Source organism: Callithrix jacchus, chromosome 17 (assembly GCF_049354715.1).
Source record: "Callithrix jacchus isolate 240 chromosome 17, calJac240_pri, whole genome shotgun sequence".
NCBI classification, from domain to species: domain Eukaryota; kingdom Metazoa; phylum Chordata; class Mammalia; order Primates; family Cebidae; genus Callithrix; species Callithrix jacchus.
The window spans coordinates 68018803-68035186 of record NC_133518.1 but is presented as its reverse complement, the minus strand read 5'-3'; the positions used below and the strand labels follow the sequence as shown (position 1 = coordinate 68035186).

The following is a 16384-nucleotide window of genomic DNA, read 5'->3' as shown; positions in this document are numbered from 1 at the left end:
TTTGATGCTATACTCTTTCAAATTCTTTCAGAAAACTGTCAACCTCTAACATAGACAGGTATAATTGATTTATTGGATACCATTCTAGAATGAGCTGTGGCAACCGTGCATAAGGCTCAGAATAGAAGGGTAGTCCTTACCTAGTTGCAAGGGATGTGGATCTTATGTAGTCCATGTACCAGATAATGCTCATCAATGTGTCATTCAGAGACTTCAGCTATTATATTTCTAGCCTAGAAGGTGGATGTTAATTTTCATGATGCTAATAGATGCTACAATAATGCTACTAATACTATCTAGTATTTATTGCTAGAATTCATTGTGGGGCTGTATAAAATCTCTTAGTTAATTCTAGAGAAACTTATTAAAGAGATACTGTTAACTTCAAACGGAACCATTACATTCTATGAGGAACCTGGCAGGACACTAAATAACTTGTTCAAATTAAAAAGTAAAGAGGAAGCATCATAAGTCAAACTAAGTTCCATCTGATTCTAAAGGCAAAGGTGGTATTCTTTGTAGTATACATTCTTCTAGAAATTAAATTCATAGAGGGAAAAGAGGATCCTGGCCACGAGGTGCTCATAGAAAGCATATCATAAGCTGGATGAATTGTGTTCTTTTCTTTAACATCATATAGGTGTAGCAAAGATGCAGAATACTTGCATTTGGGATGTGAGAAATGAAGGAACTGTTCCATGATGTAATGATATTGAGTTGCATCCTTTGAAAATAAATTGTAGGAGAAATTTTATCTTAAATTTTTTCATCTATTACATGGATTCATTCAGATAAAATTATAACTAGTTACAAAATATGACTAGAGAATTACTTTCCTTAGAGATCTTTCAAATTAGGTGAAGATGCAATAAACTTAATGAAATCATGATTATGTGACTCTAAAATAGGAGACTTTATCACTTCCGAGAAATGTTTAAAGATTTTATGTGAACCCTAAAAGTATACAGTTTTCCATTAGTTACATGCTAGTGTTTATAATTGTCATTAATATTATGAGCATGTACTACAACTAGCAAACCTGCAAGGTCGTACTCAAGATATGTCCCACATGGTGAGTAGCACTTACCATGGTGAAGTCCAGATGTATGACGAACATTATCTGAAATTAGCAGTGACTGAAAGAAGCAACACAGAGAAGTTCTTATAATGATAACATAGCTCCCATGTGGTATCTATGGTTAGCTTTCTGGTTCATAGATATTAGTCTTAAAAACTCCCTAAATTCTGGAAGACTCATTCCCATGCCACTCACAAATTCACATAATTCTATTCCCACAATTGCAGCATGTCACGCAGGCTGCTTAAATATATTGTCTTAATAAAACATTCACATATTCTGTCAAACAACATGATATTTGCTAACAAAAATCAGAATGCAAATGTTCAGAAGACCAACCATTGCCTCTGCATTTAAAAGATAAAACAAAACCCTCACTATAGATTAGGCACCTTGTTTACCAAAAAAAAAAAAAAAAAGTTGTGTAACTCATTTAATTGAAATTTATTTTTTAATTTCTCCATTTAAACTAGCTTTCTAGAACATACCTAGGTTCTCAAAATAAGATTTAACAAAAGTGAGAGCGAATTTTAAATTTCCCTTTATCTTGGTTATCTTTTGTCATCTTTTCTAAGATAAAGGGCTTGAATTTATATCAGCAGTTTTCAATGTTTGTTTTTTGTCTTTGTCTCAGGGCCTCTTTGTACTCTGAAAAATTATTGAAGATCCCCAAAAACCTTTGTGTATACAGGTTATATTTATTGACACCATTAAAAAATAAAATGGAAAATGTTAGATGTTTACTTATTAATTTATTTTAAAATAATAATAGTCCTGTTACATACTGATATAAATAATATAATTTTATGTTAGAATACTATTTTCAAAAACAAAATAAAGAGACGAATGGTCTTGTAATTTCTGGCTTAACAGTAAATAGATGGATTCTAATATTTGCTTCCATATTCCATCTTTTGCCACGTCGCAAGTCATGCAGCCCCTGGAAAACTCCACTATACATTCATGACAGAATCAGAGTGAAAAGTACAAGTAATGAATCAGTATTATGAGAAAAATATTTTTGATCTTGTAGACCACCAGAAAGTATCTGAGGGACCTCCAGCAGTCTCTGTAACATCCTTTGTATCAAGCTCACTATTCCATCATAAAATGATTATGTGTAAAAACATACTAATTTCAATATTTTTCTTCAGTGCTTTTGTGTACTTTAAGATTTTTTTAAATTAAAAAACCCCATTACCTTATATATGGGTACAATTTTGATTCTTTTGAATGGAAATTGTGATTAGCTAAATCATAATCGGCCAGTGACTGCTCACTCACAGGAGATGTGATCACATTTTGATCTGCCGTTACACATGCTCTATCAACATGCAAATGGTGTATCCCTTTTACAAAGAAGCCATTACCTATCAACAAGCGCTGCCTTACTTAGAGTGTCTAGTATGTCTATTTTCAATAAAGTCAGGGAATTTGAGGAATTTCATGTTCACTTCCAAAATCTCCCTCATCTATCCTGAGGGATTCAGTTAACTTGAGTACAGTTTACAGAAGAGACTATAAAACTCAAAATATTAATAAAAATAATAGATCGCAGAATAACAAATTTAACGTCTGTATGAATCTAATGCCTTCGTTTGGGTTAACCAGAAAGAGATTTTAAAACACGGTTGCTTGTGAACATTAATTCTTAGGAAGTATTTTCAGGAAAAGCCAGTAGGCGGAAATGGGGCATTGGAACCAGGAAGTGAAGGAGTCAAGCCAGGATGTGTTATTAAACAGCCCCTCAAACTACAGCTGTCTGAATCCTTCAGGAAAGCTATAGAGATGGTATACATCACATACGGTGTTCTCATCAGAAGCAGGAGAACTGGGATACTGATATTCTAACACCTGTCAATCACTGTTTATGGACTGCCCCACATGGGGATGTCAACTCCCAGGTACTTCTGACTCTCACTGCTCACAGGCAAAACAGGCTGCGGCAGCCTGAGGGCAGTCCACCTAATGAAAGAGATGCAGGTGCTGGCTGATGGCCAGGGGCAAACAACCTGGGAGCACTAACATCTGTTTTAATAACAAACAGCTAGAAATCAACTTCAATTATTGAGTTCTTTTTCTTTAGGGCATCTCAGAGGCTCAACTAGTCCAACTGTTTGATATAAACCTCTGGTCCAAAACATGTCCAACTCTCAGTTCAAGAGAAAATGCTTATGTTTTCATATGTACAGCCTCCCAATCTTGCTACAGGGATAATATGTAATGTATAATAACTTTGGCTAAGAGACACATTTTTGAAAATTCACTTAATTTTAAAAATTATTTAATCTTAAGCATTACCTATCTTTCTTAGTACATAGTAAGTATGCATATCCACCACCTCTGAATTTTTAATTTGTGTCTCAAAAGTAAGCTTCCATATGAAAAATTTAGGAACCTTAGAGTTTTAGGACAGTCCCCATTTCATGGGACAATGAATAGGGGTGTGAGCATCATCTATGCTTTGGATATAATTATCTAAAACTTAACGCTGATTATAACTTCAATGAGCTCCATTTTGTTTTTCTAGGCCCTAATAATTTTTCAAGAAAAGGAATTACTGAAAGCAAGTATTAAGGTTGAGACCCAAGAGATACACATTTGCCTAAATTTAGGTTAGCAATTAGGATTCTTTCTCTGGCATACTTATGGTATCAGATAGTTTAAGTTAATATTTCATTTATTTGAATAGAAAACAGTGTGCTCTAAGACACGAGGACTTCCCAAAGCCTCTCCTTTCAGATGCCTAACAGTCTTCTATAGTAATATGAATGCTTATGAGAAGGTATAAAGAAACCGTGAAGTTAAAATAATTTATAAGATTTCTTTTTATTGAATACTCAAGCAACTCAAATGATACTGAAAAGATACTTCCTTTCGCCTTACTGTAGTCAGCTTACTAAACTTTCTTCTAGGTGATGTCTGATGACCCTGGCCTGTCTTCAGCAAGAATCCTACCCCTGATGTTTCCCGTTGGTAATTTTCCAACCACTGACCTCCCTTGCTGCTCCTTGGCTGTAAATTTCCACTTGTCTATGCTGCATTTGGAGTTGAGTCCATTCTCTCATCTCCACTCTAAGACTCCATTGCAGGGGTGCCTATAACTACTGTGGTGGTGCTGGAAAAAAAGTCTTTCTTATTGTTCTTTAACAAGCATCACCGATTATTATTTTTATTCCACAAAAACTCACAGAGAAGGTAAAAACTAGGAGAAACTAGGAGAGTTTTTCAGAGGCTATTTAACAATGTAATATAGGAACAGTCTGGATGATATTCAGTGAATACATGTTCTGTACTAGTATGTTAGTTTTCCGTTGTTGCTATAGAAAATTATCTAAGACTTAAAGGCACAAAACAACATAAACTTATTATCTTACAGTTCTATAGGTCAGAAGTCTAACACAGATCTCACTGTGGTAAAATCAAAGTGTCAGCAAGGCTAAGTTTATTTCTGGAGGCTCTAAGGGAGAAATTCAATTGTTGCCCTTTTTCAACTTCTAAAGGCTGCCTCCTGTCTTCAAGCCCAGCAATGTTAGGGTCAATTCTTTGCACTCTGCATTACTCTAACCTCCTCTTCTACGTTTCTCCTCCACTTTTGAGTATGCTTCTAATTACTCTGGGCACACCCGATAAACCATGGTAATTGATATGGATTGGATTTGTGTCTCCACCCACATCTCATGTCCAATTGTAATCTACAGTGTTGAAGAGGGGTCTGGTGGAGACGATTGTATCACGGGGTTAGATTTCCTCCTTGCTAATCTCATGATAGTGAGTTCTCACAAGATCTGGCTGTTTAAAAGTGTGTAGCACCTCCTCCTTCACCCGCTTCCTCCTGCTCCAGTCACGTAGGACATGCCTGCTTCCCCTTTGCATTCTTCCATGATGTAAGTTTCCTGAGTCTTCTTCAGCCATGCTTCCTGTATACCCTGTGGAGCCATGAGCCAATTATACTTATCTTTTTTTATAAATTACCCAGCCTCAGGTAATTCTCTATAGCAATGTGAGAACAAACTAATACAATAGTTTCCCTATTTTAAGGTCAGTTTATTAGCAACCTTAATTCCAGCTGCAACCTTAATTCCTGCTGTAACCTTAATTACTCTTTTTCATGTAACCTATTTACAGGTTTTGGGGACTAGAGCTTACAGATCTTTAGAAGGTCATTATTCTGTCGATCACAACTAGGTATTTGCTTATTAATTTAACAAATGATATTTGTATTGTTCTGTGCCAGGCATTGGGTTAGATGTTTGGAAGAAACAGTAAGGTGCAGTCCTTGTATTCAAAGGCTTTGAATTGTTTAAGGAAAATGGGAGAGATAAGCATCAAAGTTCTTAGAGAAAGCCACAATCTAATAGGACAAATGAGTCTTCATAAGAATGCCAATTTCCTATGAAGATTTATTTTTTGTGCTGAAAAATAACTAAAATATTACTCAAATATTGATTGATCATTCAGGGCTGAAGTGCACATGAAATCTGAGGAAGGACATAATAAGATAAACACATAATGGCTGGTTCAGAACTTGCCTACTAAGTGTTTTCATTCACATTTCTCTTAAAATATTTTCTTAAGTTTTACAGACTTTTCATTCTAAAAAATTATAAATAATGAGGTGTGTGTATAGCAGGCTTTTTGATGGTTACAGGGAAAGAGTGGCAAGTATTTAATTCAGAATACTATCTGGTGGCTCACGCCTATAATCCCAGCACTTTGGGAGGCCGAGGCAGGTGGATCACGAGGTCAAGAGATGGAGACCATCCTGGTCAACATGGTGAAACCCCATCTCTACTAAAAAAGAAAAAATACAAAAATTAGCTGGGCATGGTGGCGGGTGCCTGTAGTCCCAGCTACTCGGGAGGCTGAGGCAGAAGAATTTCTTGAACCTAGGAGGCGGAGGTTGCGGTGAGCCGAGATCGCGCCATTGCACTCCAGCCTGGGTAACAAGAGCAAAACTCCGTCTCAAAAAAAAAAAATAAATAAAATAAATTGGTTGGAATGTGTTCTTAAATCAATCCTATTAAATGAGATTCTAGATTCTGAAATGCACTAAGAACTTAATTATTCAGTTTGGTTTCCCAGGCTTGTGTTTAATTGCTCTTAAGCCACTCAACTCTCAGCTTGCTAATTCGACTCATCCGCACAGACACAAATGGTTTAACTACTCATTAGTGATGCTGACAGAAGGCAAAGCCCAACATGGTCTTAGAAAAACAATTCGTGTTTTATTACTCATTTTGTAAGTTTTTACTGTGAAATTTTAAGTTCAGAAATTTGTGTAGAGCCGAATGGAGTCAGTATCTTAGAAATGTGTTTTGAAGGTGGTTCATGATTTCAGAAATGAATAGGAAACCTCCTCGTCCCTTTTCTCTATCCCATGAAATTGCAACTACTTGAACCCATCAGGTCTGGAACCAAATGGTAATTCTAGACACATTTTACTGCTACTGCAACTATAGAAAAAATATGATGCAGAAAGCACTGACTGTATTTTATTGACTAAATCTATAGATTATGTCATATCACATGATAACATCATAAGAGAAATAATGAGCTAATGTGGTACTTTCTCTAGGCAGAAAGGAGCAACAGTATTATGTGAAAAGGAATACCATATAGCTGGAAATTCTCTTTCTTGTTTTTTCTCAAGACATTTATCTTCTTTATGTGAAGAAGTGGCAGGGGGAGCAAAAGTGCTGCATAGTCATAGTGCTTAACTAGCTCCAGTGACAAAAAGTTTAGAGACATTTCAATATAATTAGGCAAGACCATTTGCCATGTCAGAAAACAGAATTAATTATTGAACTGTTCAAGAATGAGTTCTTTAAAGAAACTACAATTAGGTCTTCAGTTGACACCTTGAAAAACAGTCTTAGAAAAATCAGGCTTTCCAAACTGTAACTTTTCTCAAATAAGTTTCTTATTCTTATAAACATTTTTCTCCTCTCTCTCTCACACACACATGTACTTTCTTTCTCTCTCTATTTAGATATATTTTTTAATTAAAAAGCTTAAAAAGTATTTAATTATTTTCCTCAATGTTTTCCCCCAAGTTGGTTGCATATTTGTTTAGCCAGAGCCGTGCATCCTCCCCATACCTTCAGAACATTTATTAAAAGCAAATATATATATCATGGTTATTTTATTCATGGAACTATAAAATTCCAAAGAGTATTTATTGAGAATTTACATAGAGCTAATCATAGAGCCCTTGAGCTACACAAATGAAAAAGACCCTAGTTTGGAAAATTCAAAATCAGACAAATTTAAAAAAAAACTTTATCACTATTTACTTAGCCTGCTCCTCCCAACACTAGAACTTCAGGAGGCACTCAAGGCAAGTATGACATTAAGTAATAAAATTTAAAGTAATAGTGAAAGACTTTCCAACCTTCTAAATGTGAGACTCCAGCCTCAACTACAGATCTTCACTTCACTTCAGCCAGCTGCAGGCATTCACACATTGGATCTCATATTTGAAGTCCACCTCTACCTTTATCCAAGACCCAAACCTCAAAAAATACCTTCTCTTTGATGATAATTTTCTATGCCTGCACCTCACCTTCACTTTGCAGGCTTTATGGCTGCTCTAAATCTTTGCCATTTTCATCAGCCATCTATCTCTTTATGTACTCAATTGTTCTGAGGCCAGGCATGCCACCATTCTTTTCTTTTTCTTGTCCTTCTTTGTCTTTATCCTTACTTCTCTTGCTAAATTTCAACCCTGGCTTGCTACCTGAGCATCTCTGATGTTCACCTTCATCAACCATCCTATGTGATTTAGAATCTCTGTTCTCTTTTTTTAAAAAAACAAAGTCATAAAAACTGTATATTTGGGCCATGAAATCCACTTTACTACTTTAGCTAGTGAAATGAATACCTTTTTTTATAGCCAGAAGTCTTCAATCAACAAGTAGTTCCCTAATGCAATTTCTAGAACCCCCAACTTGAATTTGACTTTCCCTAAAATCAGAGCATGGGACAAGGTAGTTTAACTGGGAGCTGATGCCAGGAAGTAGATATGATAGAAAAGGGAAAGACAGGGAAGGGGGAAAACGCTGATAAAGGATACCTCATTGAGGTTGTTACCAATGTGGATGACCTCTCAAGGAACCTTGTGGAAAGTGACAATTATCCTTCCAAAGGATGAGAGATTCAGTGTTATCTCCTGGCTCCTATACTATGTTGATTGAAGGTTGTCCCAGGGGGTGATAATTCCCCCAAAGTTTTTAGAAGACATTTGTCTCATTGAGTAAGCATTTATAGATTTTGTCCTGAGGTGGAAAAGTGAGGAAACAAGGTGGTTATACGATGTAAGACGCTTTTAGGTTGCATTTCACACGCAGCTGAAATCACAGGTGGGCAGAGTAGACACAGCCCTGTCACAAAACTCACTTCAATTATTTCTATTCTTTTGAAGATGAAACTTTTTTCCTTCTCTATTTAGCTTCTCATAGAAAGATTTAGAAATTTAATCACCTCATTTCTTTCTTATGTATCTAATCAGTTACCAGCACATAGCTTTTTTTACCTTCACGATATCAGATGTGGCTTCACAGAAAGGCTGAAAAATGATGGACCAAATCAAATTTCAGAGAACCACATAGATTCTAAGACTCCATGGACCATGATGTTGTCCAGCTGCTCTGTGAAGTTCACTAATAATATTTTAAAGGTGTTTGTTTCATCATGAAGCAACGAAGTATGTCTGATATATAGAAATAATCTGAAGACATCACCAACATTAAGAATGACAGGCGTCACAGAAGCCTAAGTATTGCAAAGATTCTTACTGGTGAAAAATCTAAAATGATACCCAATTAGGGATTACACTGTTCACAAAGTGTGTTATACAAGTGATGCTTTCATTTCACAAAGATGAAACATTTGGAGAGAAGCAATGACATATTTTTGCCCAACTATACCCCATAGCATTTTTTATTTGTTACCTCTCTCAGCTATTGTTGTATTTGTGGACTTAAGAGACAGTTACTATCGAGCAAACACAGATTGTAAGGCTCTGCAACATTTCCCACTGATGAAAATGTGTAAATCTATTGATTAAATATTCTGATTTCTGAATCATGTAAGATAAATTTAAGATAAATTGCATTTAAATATGTCATTGATATTTTACTCTGGCAGGAATGTTAAATTTATACAAATATTTCTGTTCAGCAGTTTTTAAAAAATCATTTTGTAAATATTTTTTCTTGCTTGCTCCCGTAAAGTATTCATATACATACATAGTCATACACATTTTTATTTACATCAACACACACATTAAAATTACTATGTCAGAGCATCAAAAAGCCCCATGTTTTATTTATTAGAAAAAATATTATTCCTCTGGTACATAACTATTTGTGCAAAGTTCTGTCAGTCACAAGAGTTGTAAATTTTTAAAGATCCCATAATGTGCTAAGCTTTCTCTCAAATTTCCCCTACTTCTTGGAGTTCAATTGAGATTAGAAACAATTACATAAAAAGTAAGGAAAGCATATCAGAAATGAGTTATTCCATTTTATTCTGAAAAGACTGCTCCCCTGATAGAAACACGTGCTTGCAGGAAAAAAAAAAGTCTAGTTTGAGAGCAAGACATGGTTTATTTTTTTACAAACCAGCCTGCATGCTCTGTTCATCAATACATGTCCCTACATGCAAAAGCCTTTTCCACATGGTGTATCACTCTGCTCTGGGGGCTCTTTGAAAGTGAGCCTTTCAAGTCCATGCCCCACAGAACCCTGAAGTATCTGGGAACTAACCCTTTGCTTTTGCCAGAGGTTTGAAAATGGAACACTTTGGGGCTATACAACGTTGCTGTGCAATTCATTACGAGACAAAGAAATGTCTGGGGTTAGGTGGGCAAGCAACTAATGATCCTTCACTTTGTCCAGAAAACATCAAGATCGATATGTAGGACATGCAACATTTATGTAATGCTGTATTTTCTTTTCCCTCTAGGGAAGGGAGAAAACACTGAATGATCTCTTTCTGCTGATGGCTACAACAGTCAAATGATTGACACCATTTAACACATGCTTTCGGTCTCTCCTTCCCATCTGCTAGCAGCAACACAGGTGACTGATCTTTCTAAACTTCCTGTATACTAGTACTCAACAGTTTTCTTTCTGGCATGTATATTTAGCTTCATTGATCCAGGTAGCCAAAATCTAGGGGTAACATTACAATCTAAAATGAACAGAGGTAGTTCTGGGATGTGCTAAAAGGTATTAATGATCCATGATGTATTCATTTAAAAAAGATCTTTTATAAATAAATAGGAGGAGCCCAGAGAAATAAAGCGTGTTCCAAAAAGATAGCTATAAAGTTCTCTTTCAACTCACATATCTGTCAGGAATTAGAATCCAATACTAACATGAATTATATTTAATTAGCAAATTATTCCAACAGTGGCTCAAATCAAAACTGGGCAGCAACATAAATGTGGTCAGTGTCACATGTCCTTGCAAATTTCCTTAACTATGTCCTTTTTAGAACTTGAAATTCAGAGCAATGTCAACATTTTAAGTTGAAATAGATTTTTTCCCTTATTCTTTTATAGAAATGACATAGTAGGAAACTTAGAAACTAGATGATCATCTCAGGAAAATAATTAGCTTTGCATCTCTTTTAAGAATAATTGCCATTTTGTTGGCTAGGCTCATGCCTGTAATCCCAGCAATTTGGGAGGCTGAGGCGGGTGGATCACCTGAGGTGGGAATTTTGAGACCAGCATGACCAACATGGAGAAACCCTGTCTCTACCAAAAATACAAAATTAGCTGGGCATGGTGGTCTATGCCTATAATCCCAGCTACTCAGGAGACTGAGGCAGGAGAATTGCTTGAACCTGGGAGGCAGAGGCTGTGGTGAGCTGAGATCATGCCATTGCACTCCAGCCTGGGAAACAAGAGTGAAACTCCATCTCAAAAAAAAAAACTCACCAAGAGGAGTCATTGTCATTGTCAACAGTGACAGAAATCGAATGGCACTATATTCGCCCAATAACACATGCACATTTTCCCCACACTGTCCTTAAATAGAGAGCTAGGCAGTGTGAATATGGCACCAATCACTCTGTACTTGCTTAGAGTAGTATTAAATATAGGAGATACAGTTAGGCTGTGTCCCCACCCAAATCTCAATTTTAATTCCCAAGTATTGTGGGAGGGACCTGGTGGGAGGTAATCGAGTCATGTGGGCGGGTCTTTCCCATGCTGTTCTCATGATTGTGAATAAGTCTCATGAGATCTGATGATTTTAAATTGGGGAGTTTGCCTGCACAAGCTCTATTCTCTTGTCTGCCATCATGTGAGACATGACTTTCACCTTCTAACATGATTGTGAGACCTCCCCAGCCACGTGGAACTGTAAGTCCAATAAACCTCTTTTCTAAATTGCCCAGTGTTGGATATGTCTTTATCAGCAGCATAAAAACAGACTAATACAATAGGGCTCTAATATAAGAAGATGATTGATATAATATTCAATCTTTCAACAGCTTTCTGAAGGCCTGAGGATCTTAGGTCATCATTATTGGATCACCGTAAGTCCGTCATCTACATGACCTTAAAGCGATATACTTAAACCTGCAGTTCGATAAAACCACAAAATTTGGAATTCAAATATGTCAAATCTTGATAAGGCAGAACACTGAGGTTTTTCAGATTTAAAAAATTGTATTTTAGTTTTCAGTGGGTCACATTAATTACACTTCAGTTTATTCAAAAGCAAAGACATACTCTCTAAAGTAATGAAAACGATTAGAAAATTGACCACTTAAAAATATGTATGAATATCTGATGCCATAGCTTTAGTGATATCCGACTCTCTGTCTTAAAGATGGGCTTGAATATTGGTTAAGACATACATTTCTGAAAGTAAGATTTCAGCTATTTCCAGGTAATAAGTAATGAGGACCAATAAAGGCAGACAGTATATACCCAGATTGTATTATACCTGCCATGACTGAGTAATTATACTCAACAAGGGCAAATTACCACTTTACCTTTCAAAATACCCATATCTTATATTATAGCCTCTTTTCTTCCACACCTAATTTAAGTATCAAAGATTAAATGTCTTTACTTAGCATCTGAAGCCTTTATTCAACTCTTACTTTCAAAGCAATTTATAAATAAGCAGATTCAAGCACTGATGATGATCGATATTGTATATTTAGTTCTATTATGATGAGTTGAAATCTCAGAAGCATACAGTTATCTCTCCTTAGAGTTTTATAACTGAACATAATTATTTTGTCTTTCTTGTTCCCAGGAGATAAAAGTGAGTGAGAAAACTCATAACCAAGTTCCTGCTATTCACGATGTTTCCATTGGGTGTAGCTATGATATTAGATAGGTTAATATCGCAGCCTGCATATTCTGGAAGGATGCCCAGACATTAGGGGATTTGTAGTGACTTTCTTTGTCTTCAGCATTAAATTGTATTAGTCAGCAATATGTTCTATGGGGAAAACCAAATAAAATACTTTCAAATCAATCAGAGAAAGAAGGATTTCAATATGTCTTTTTTGCAAAAATGAACACATAAAAAAATTGAGACTTGGGCTAACACCTGAATCATCCATAATTTCTACACAGTGTGCTCATTTATATTTTTATATAATTATATAATTTACACGTCGTTTGAACACCTTCTATATCGTTAGGTATCTGTTAGATAAAACAGGACAAAAAAGAGGAAAGTCTACAAACAATGCAACTCCTTTACTCAATGACAGGTCTGAGTAAAGTGTCTTAAAATGTCTGTTTATACAAAAAAAAAAAGTATTTCTGCTAAAATGCAAGGGCAGCTAACATGCTGAGATGAAAACTGCTAACTCTTTTCTCAACAACACCATATGTCTCAATTGGATCATAATGCAGTCAGTTCCCAAGGGAGCGTTCCACATGGAAGCTAACCAAATCAAGGCACAGTCTTCACTGTATGTTGACTCACTGATTAGCCAGCAATCAGCTACTTTGGATTTTCAGATTATGCGAGTGTCTGTCTGAAGGGTCTTTCTGCATTCTTGACATCCTCCTTACACAAAGCAAGTCATTACAAAACCCTCCACAAAAATATTTCTCATTTTGTATACACTTCCTCTTATATAGAAACTCAATATATTTTAAGAAACAAAAATGCTCAACCTCTGAACTCTCTGATAGGTTTTAAATAGATTTAAAATACAGCAAACCAGTATTGAAATCCAGCACATACATAGTGTAAGATGAAAGAAGTCACATTAGTCTCCCCTAAGAATAACTATATATAGAAGACCGACAAATAAACCAACATTTATTATTCAGATGCTTCTACATTTATATAATTTTTCTTAGTTTAATACTTTGTTCAAGCTTTAATTTCTTATACAGGAATTATATTTAAAACTTTACTTACTTAATATTAAAACCTTCCACATATACTACTTCCTCAATTTCTGGCATTTGTACCTCTGATACACATAATAAATCCAATTATTTCATGTTTAATGTAATTCTTAATAGTATAAAGTTAGAACACTTTATGATGTGTATAAACCTTAGAAATTTTGCCTTGGGAAGTGTGAAATGCCCTGGGATAGTCCAGATGGGGCTTCTCATGCTACCTCTGATAAACAGACAGTATTTTCTAAAACTTCCAATTTGTCAGTAACTGATACTTTTGTAAAAGAAAATTATGAACTCCGATTTAATGGCATTGTCAAATTGCTATACAAGTTTCTAATTGCTTTCTCTCAATTTCTGTATTTTTCTTGTCATGGACCAGTAAGAAATGTTTCAGAACTGGCATAAATTTGTGGGATTTATTGTAAATATCATTGTTTAGATATTTTATAACTTAGAAATTGGAATTTTAATATTAATGCTGAGTCACAAACTTCCATCACTTCCAGTGTATCATTCTTTAACTATTTTCTTCTAATCCACTTTAGAAAATTAGCAGCAGAAACTCAAAGAAAAGCCAAGTAAGAATTACCAAAAAGCTTTTGAGACAGATGAGTTGCTACATAGTATTATTTAAAAATATACATTAATAAACACAAACCCCCATCTTGCAGTGATCAACAAGGGCTTTATCATGTACTTATTCCAATAAGAGCAATTTAAGCCTCCACATCATTTAGTGACTGATTAGCGACATTTCTTACCTGGGATGCCTGGTGGTGTTTTCAGATATTTTCCATTAAAATGTTGAATTACCACTTCACATTTTTCAGTAGACTCCATTCTGGGAAAAAAAGTAAACCAGAGATCACATATGGTTGTCAAGAAAAAGACACTTAAGAAGTAAAGGAAAACTAGATCATGAAAATACGTGATTTGAGAAATGTATCTCTATTGCCGACTTCTATCGTGGCCACAATGAGAAGACTGATAAGACAGCATCACTAATTCATCATCGCCGAGAAACTATTATTCACTCTATTGAAAGCTGCCTATGCAGAGGGCTCTGTTCCAAGCCCACAGTCAGCAGTAACCCTGAGGCATTATCTTTTTTAAAATATTATTATTATATTTTAAGTTCCGGGATAAATGTGCGGAACATGCAGGTTTGTTACATAGGTATAAACGTGCCATGGTGGTTTGCTGTACCCATCAACCCATCATCTAAATTAGGTATTTCTCCTAATGCTATCCTTCCCTTAGTCCCCCATTCCCCAACAGGCCCTGGTGTGTGATGTTCCCCTCTGTATCCATGTGTTCTCATTGATCAGCTCCTACTTATGAGTGAGAACTTGCAGTGTTCGGTTTTCTGTTCCTGTGTTAATGTGCTGCGAATGATGGCTTCCAGCTTCACCCATGTCCTTCCAAAGAACATGAACTCATTCCTTTTTTATGGCTGCATAGTATTCCATGAGGTATATGTGCCATATTTTCTTTATCCATTCTATTATTAATGGGCATTTGGGTTGGTTCCATGTCTTTCCTTTTGTGAATAATGCTGCAATAAACATACATGTGCATATGTCTTTATAGAATGGTTTATAATCCTTTGGGTATATACCCATAATGAGATTGCTGAGTCAAATTGTATTTCTGGTTCTAGATCCTTGAGGAACCACCACATTGTCTCCCGCAATGGTTGAACTAATGTACACTCCCAGCAACAATGTAAAAGCTTTCCTATTTCTCCACATCCTCTCCAGCATCTATTGTTTCCTGATTTTTTGAATGATTGCCTTTCTAACTGGCATGAGATGGCATCTCATTGTGGTTTTTATTTGCATTTCTCTAATGACCAGCGATGATAAGCTTTTTCTCATGTTTGTTGGCCACATAAATGTCTTCTTTTGAGAAGAGTCTGTTCATATCCTTTGCCCACTTTTTGATGGATTTGTTTTGTTTTTTTCTTGTAAATGTATTTTAAGTTCTTTGTAGATTCTGGATATTAGCCCTTTGTCAGGTGGATAGATTGCAAAAATTTTCTCTCATTCTGTAGGGTGCCTTTTCACTCTCAAGGTAGTTTCTTGTGCTGTGCAGAAGCTCTTTAGTTTAATTAGATCCCATTTGTCATTTTCTTAATTCACTCAGCAATGTTTGGCAACTGAAAGTATTCAACAAATGTCTGTTGAATGAGGAATTAGCCAACCTGATGGATAGGTTTTGTTATTGTCTTTCATATCAATAAGGGCATTAGGGCCTAGACAGACAGACTACCTTTCCAATAAGGGGTAAAGTCAGGATTTCAACTGACACCTGTGCAACAGTAAAGTCTGTGCTATAGCGATTAAGCTATACTGCTGATGGATTCCACAAAATAAGTTGACAAGATGTATTTTATTTGAACAGCTTGCAGCCTAAAGGACTGATTGGTATAGTAATGTAGTCATCAGCATTATGACATTTTTATTGAAAATCCGCTGGATGTAAGATACCCCAAGAGAGTTAGGTGGGGTCCTACATATTGAAGGAAGTTACAGATACACAAACCTTAGGTCCTACTTTCTCAATCTTGAATATTGAACGAAATCCTATTTTTTCATACTATCTTATCAGTATTTCTAAACTAATGTTATTGTGTCAAATTTTGGCATCTTACATACAATCTAAAGAATGAACATTTTGAGCCACACCAACATAATTTAAATTTTGGCAATGTTACCATATCTTAAGTACAGTGATATCTGTAGCATTTTCCAAATCATGAACAATATCTGGCCGTTATTGTTTTATAAAATTGGATGGGGAAGATGATAATTAAGGATTAATTCTGATGAAAAGAAATTTAAATCCTCCTAAGAGTATACTAGAGGCAAAAACAAATTTAATAAACAGAACACATACACATGAAA

At 35.6% G+C, this 16384-nt stretch overlaps 1 protein-coding gene across 39 annotated transcripts in view; it reads right to left on the bottom strand.

Annotated features, from left to right (window-relative positions):
• RBMS3 (RNA binding motif single stranded interacting protein 3) overlaps positions 1-16384 on the bottom strand; it is a 1216467-nt gene that overhangs the window by 244863 nt on the left and 955220 nt on the right. For all 39 annotated transcript variants that reach the window (XM_078354431.1, XM_078354435.1, XM_078354437.1 and 36 more), the window contains one exon: positions 14240-14319. In XM_078354431.1, the coding sequence (XP_078210557.1) occupies positions 14240-14319 (80 nt within the window). The remainder of the gene's footprint in view (positions 1-14239; positions 14320-16384) is intronic.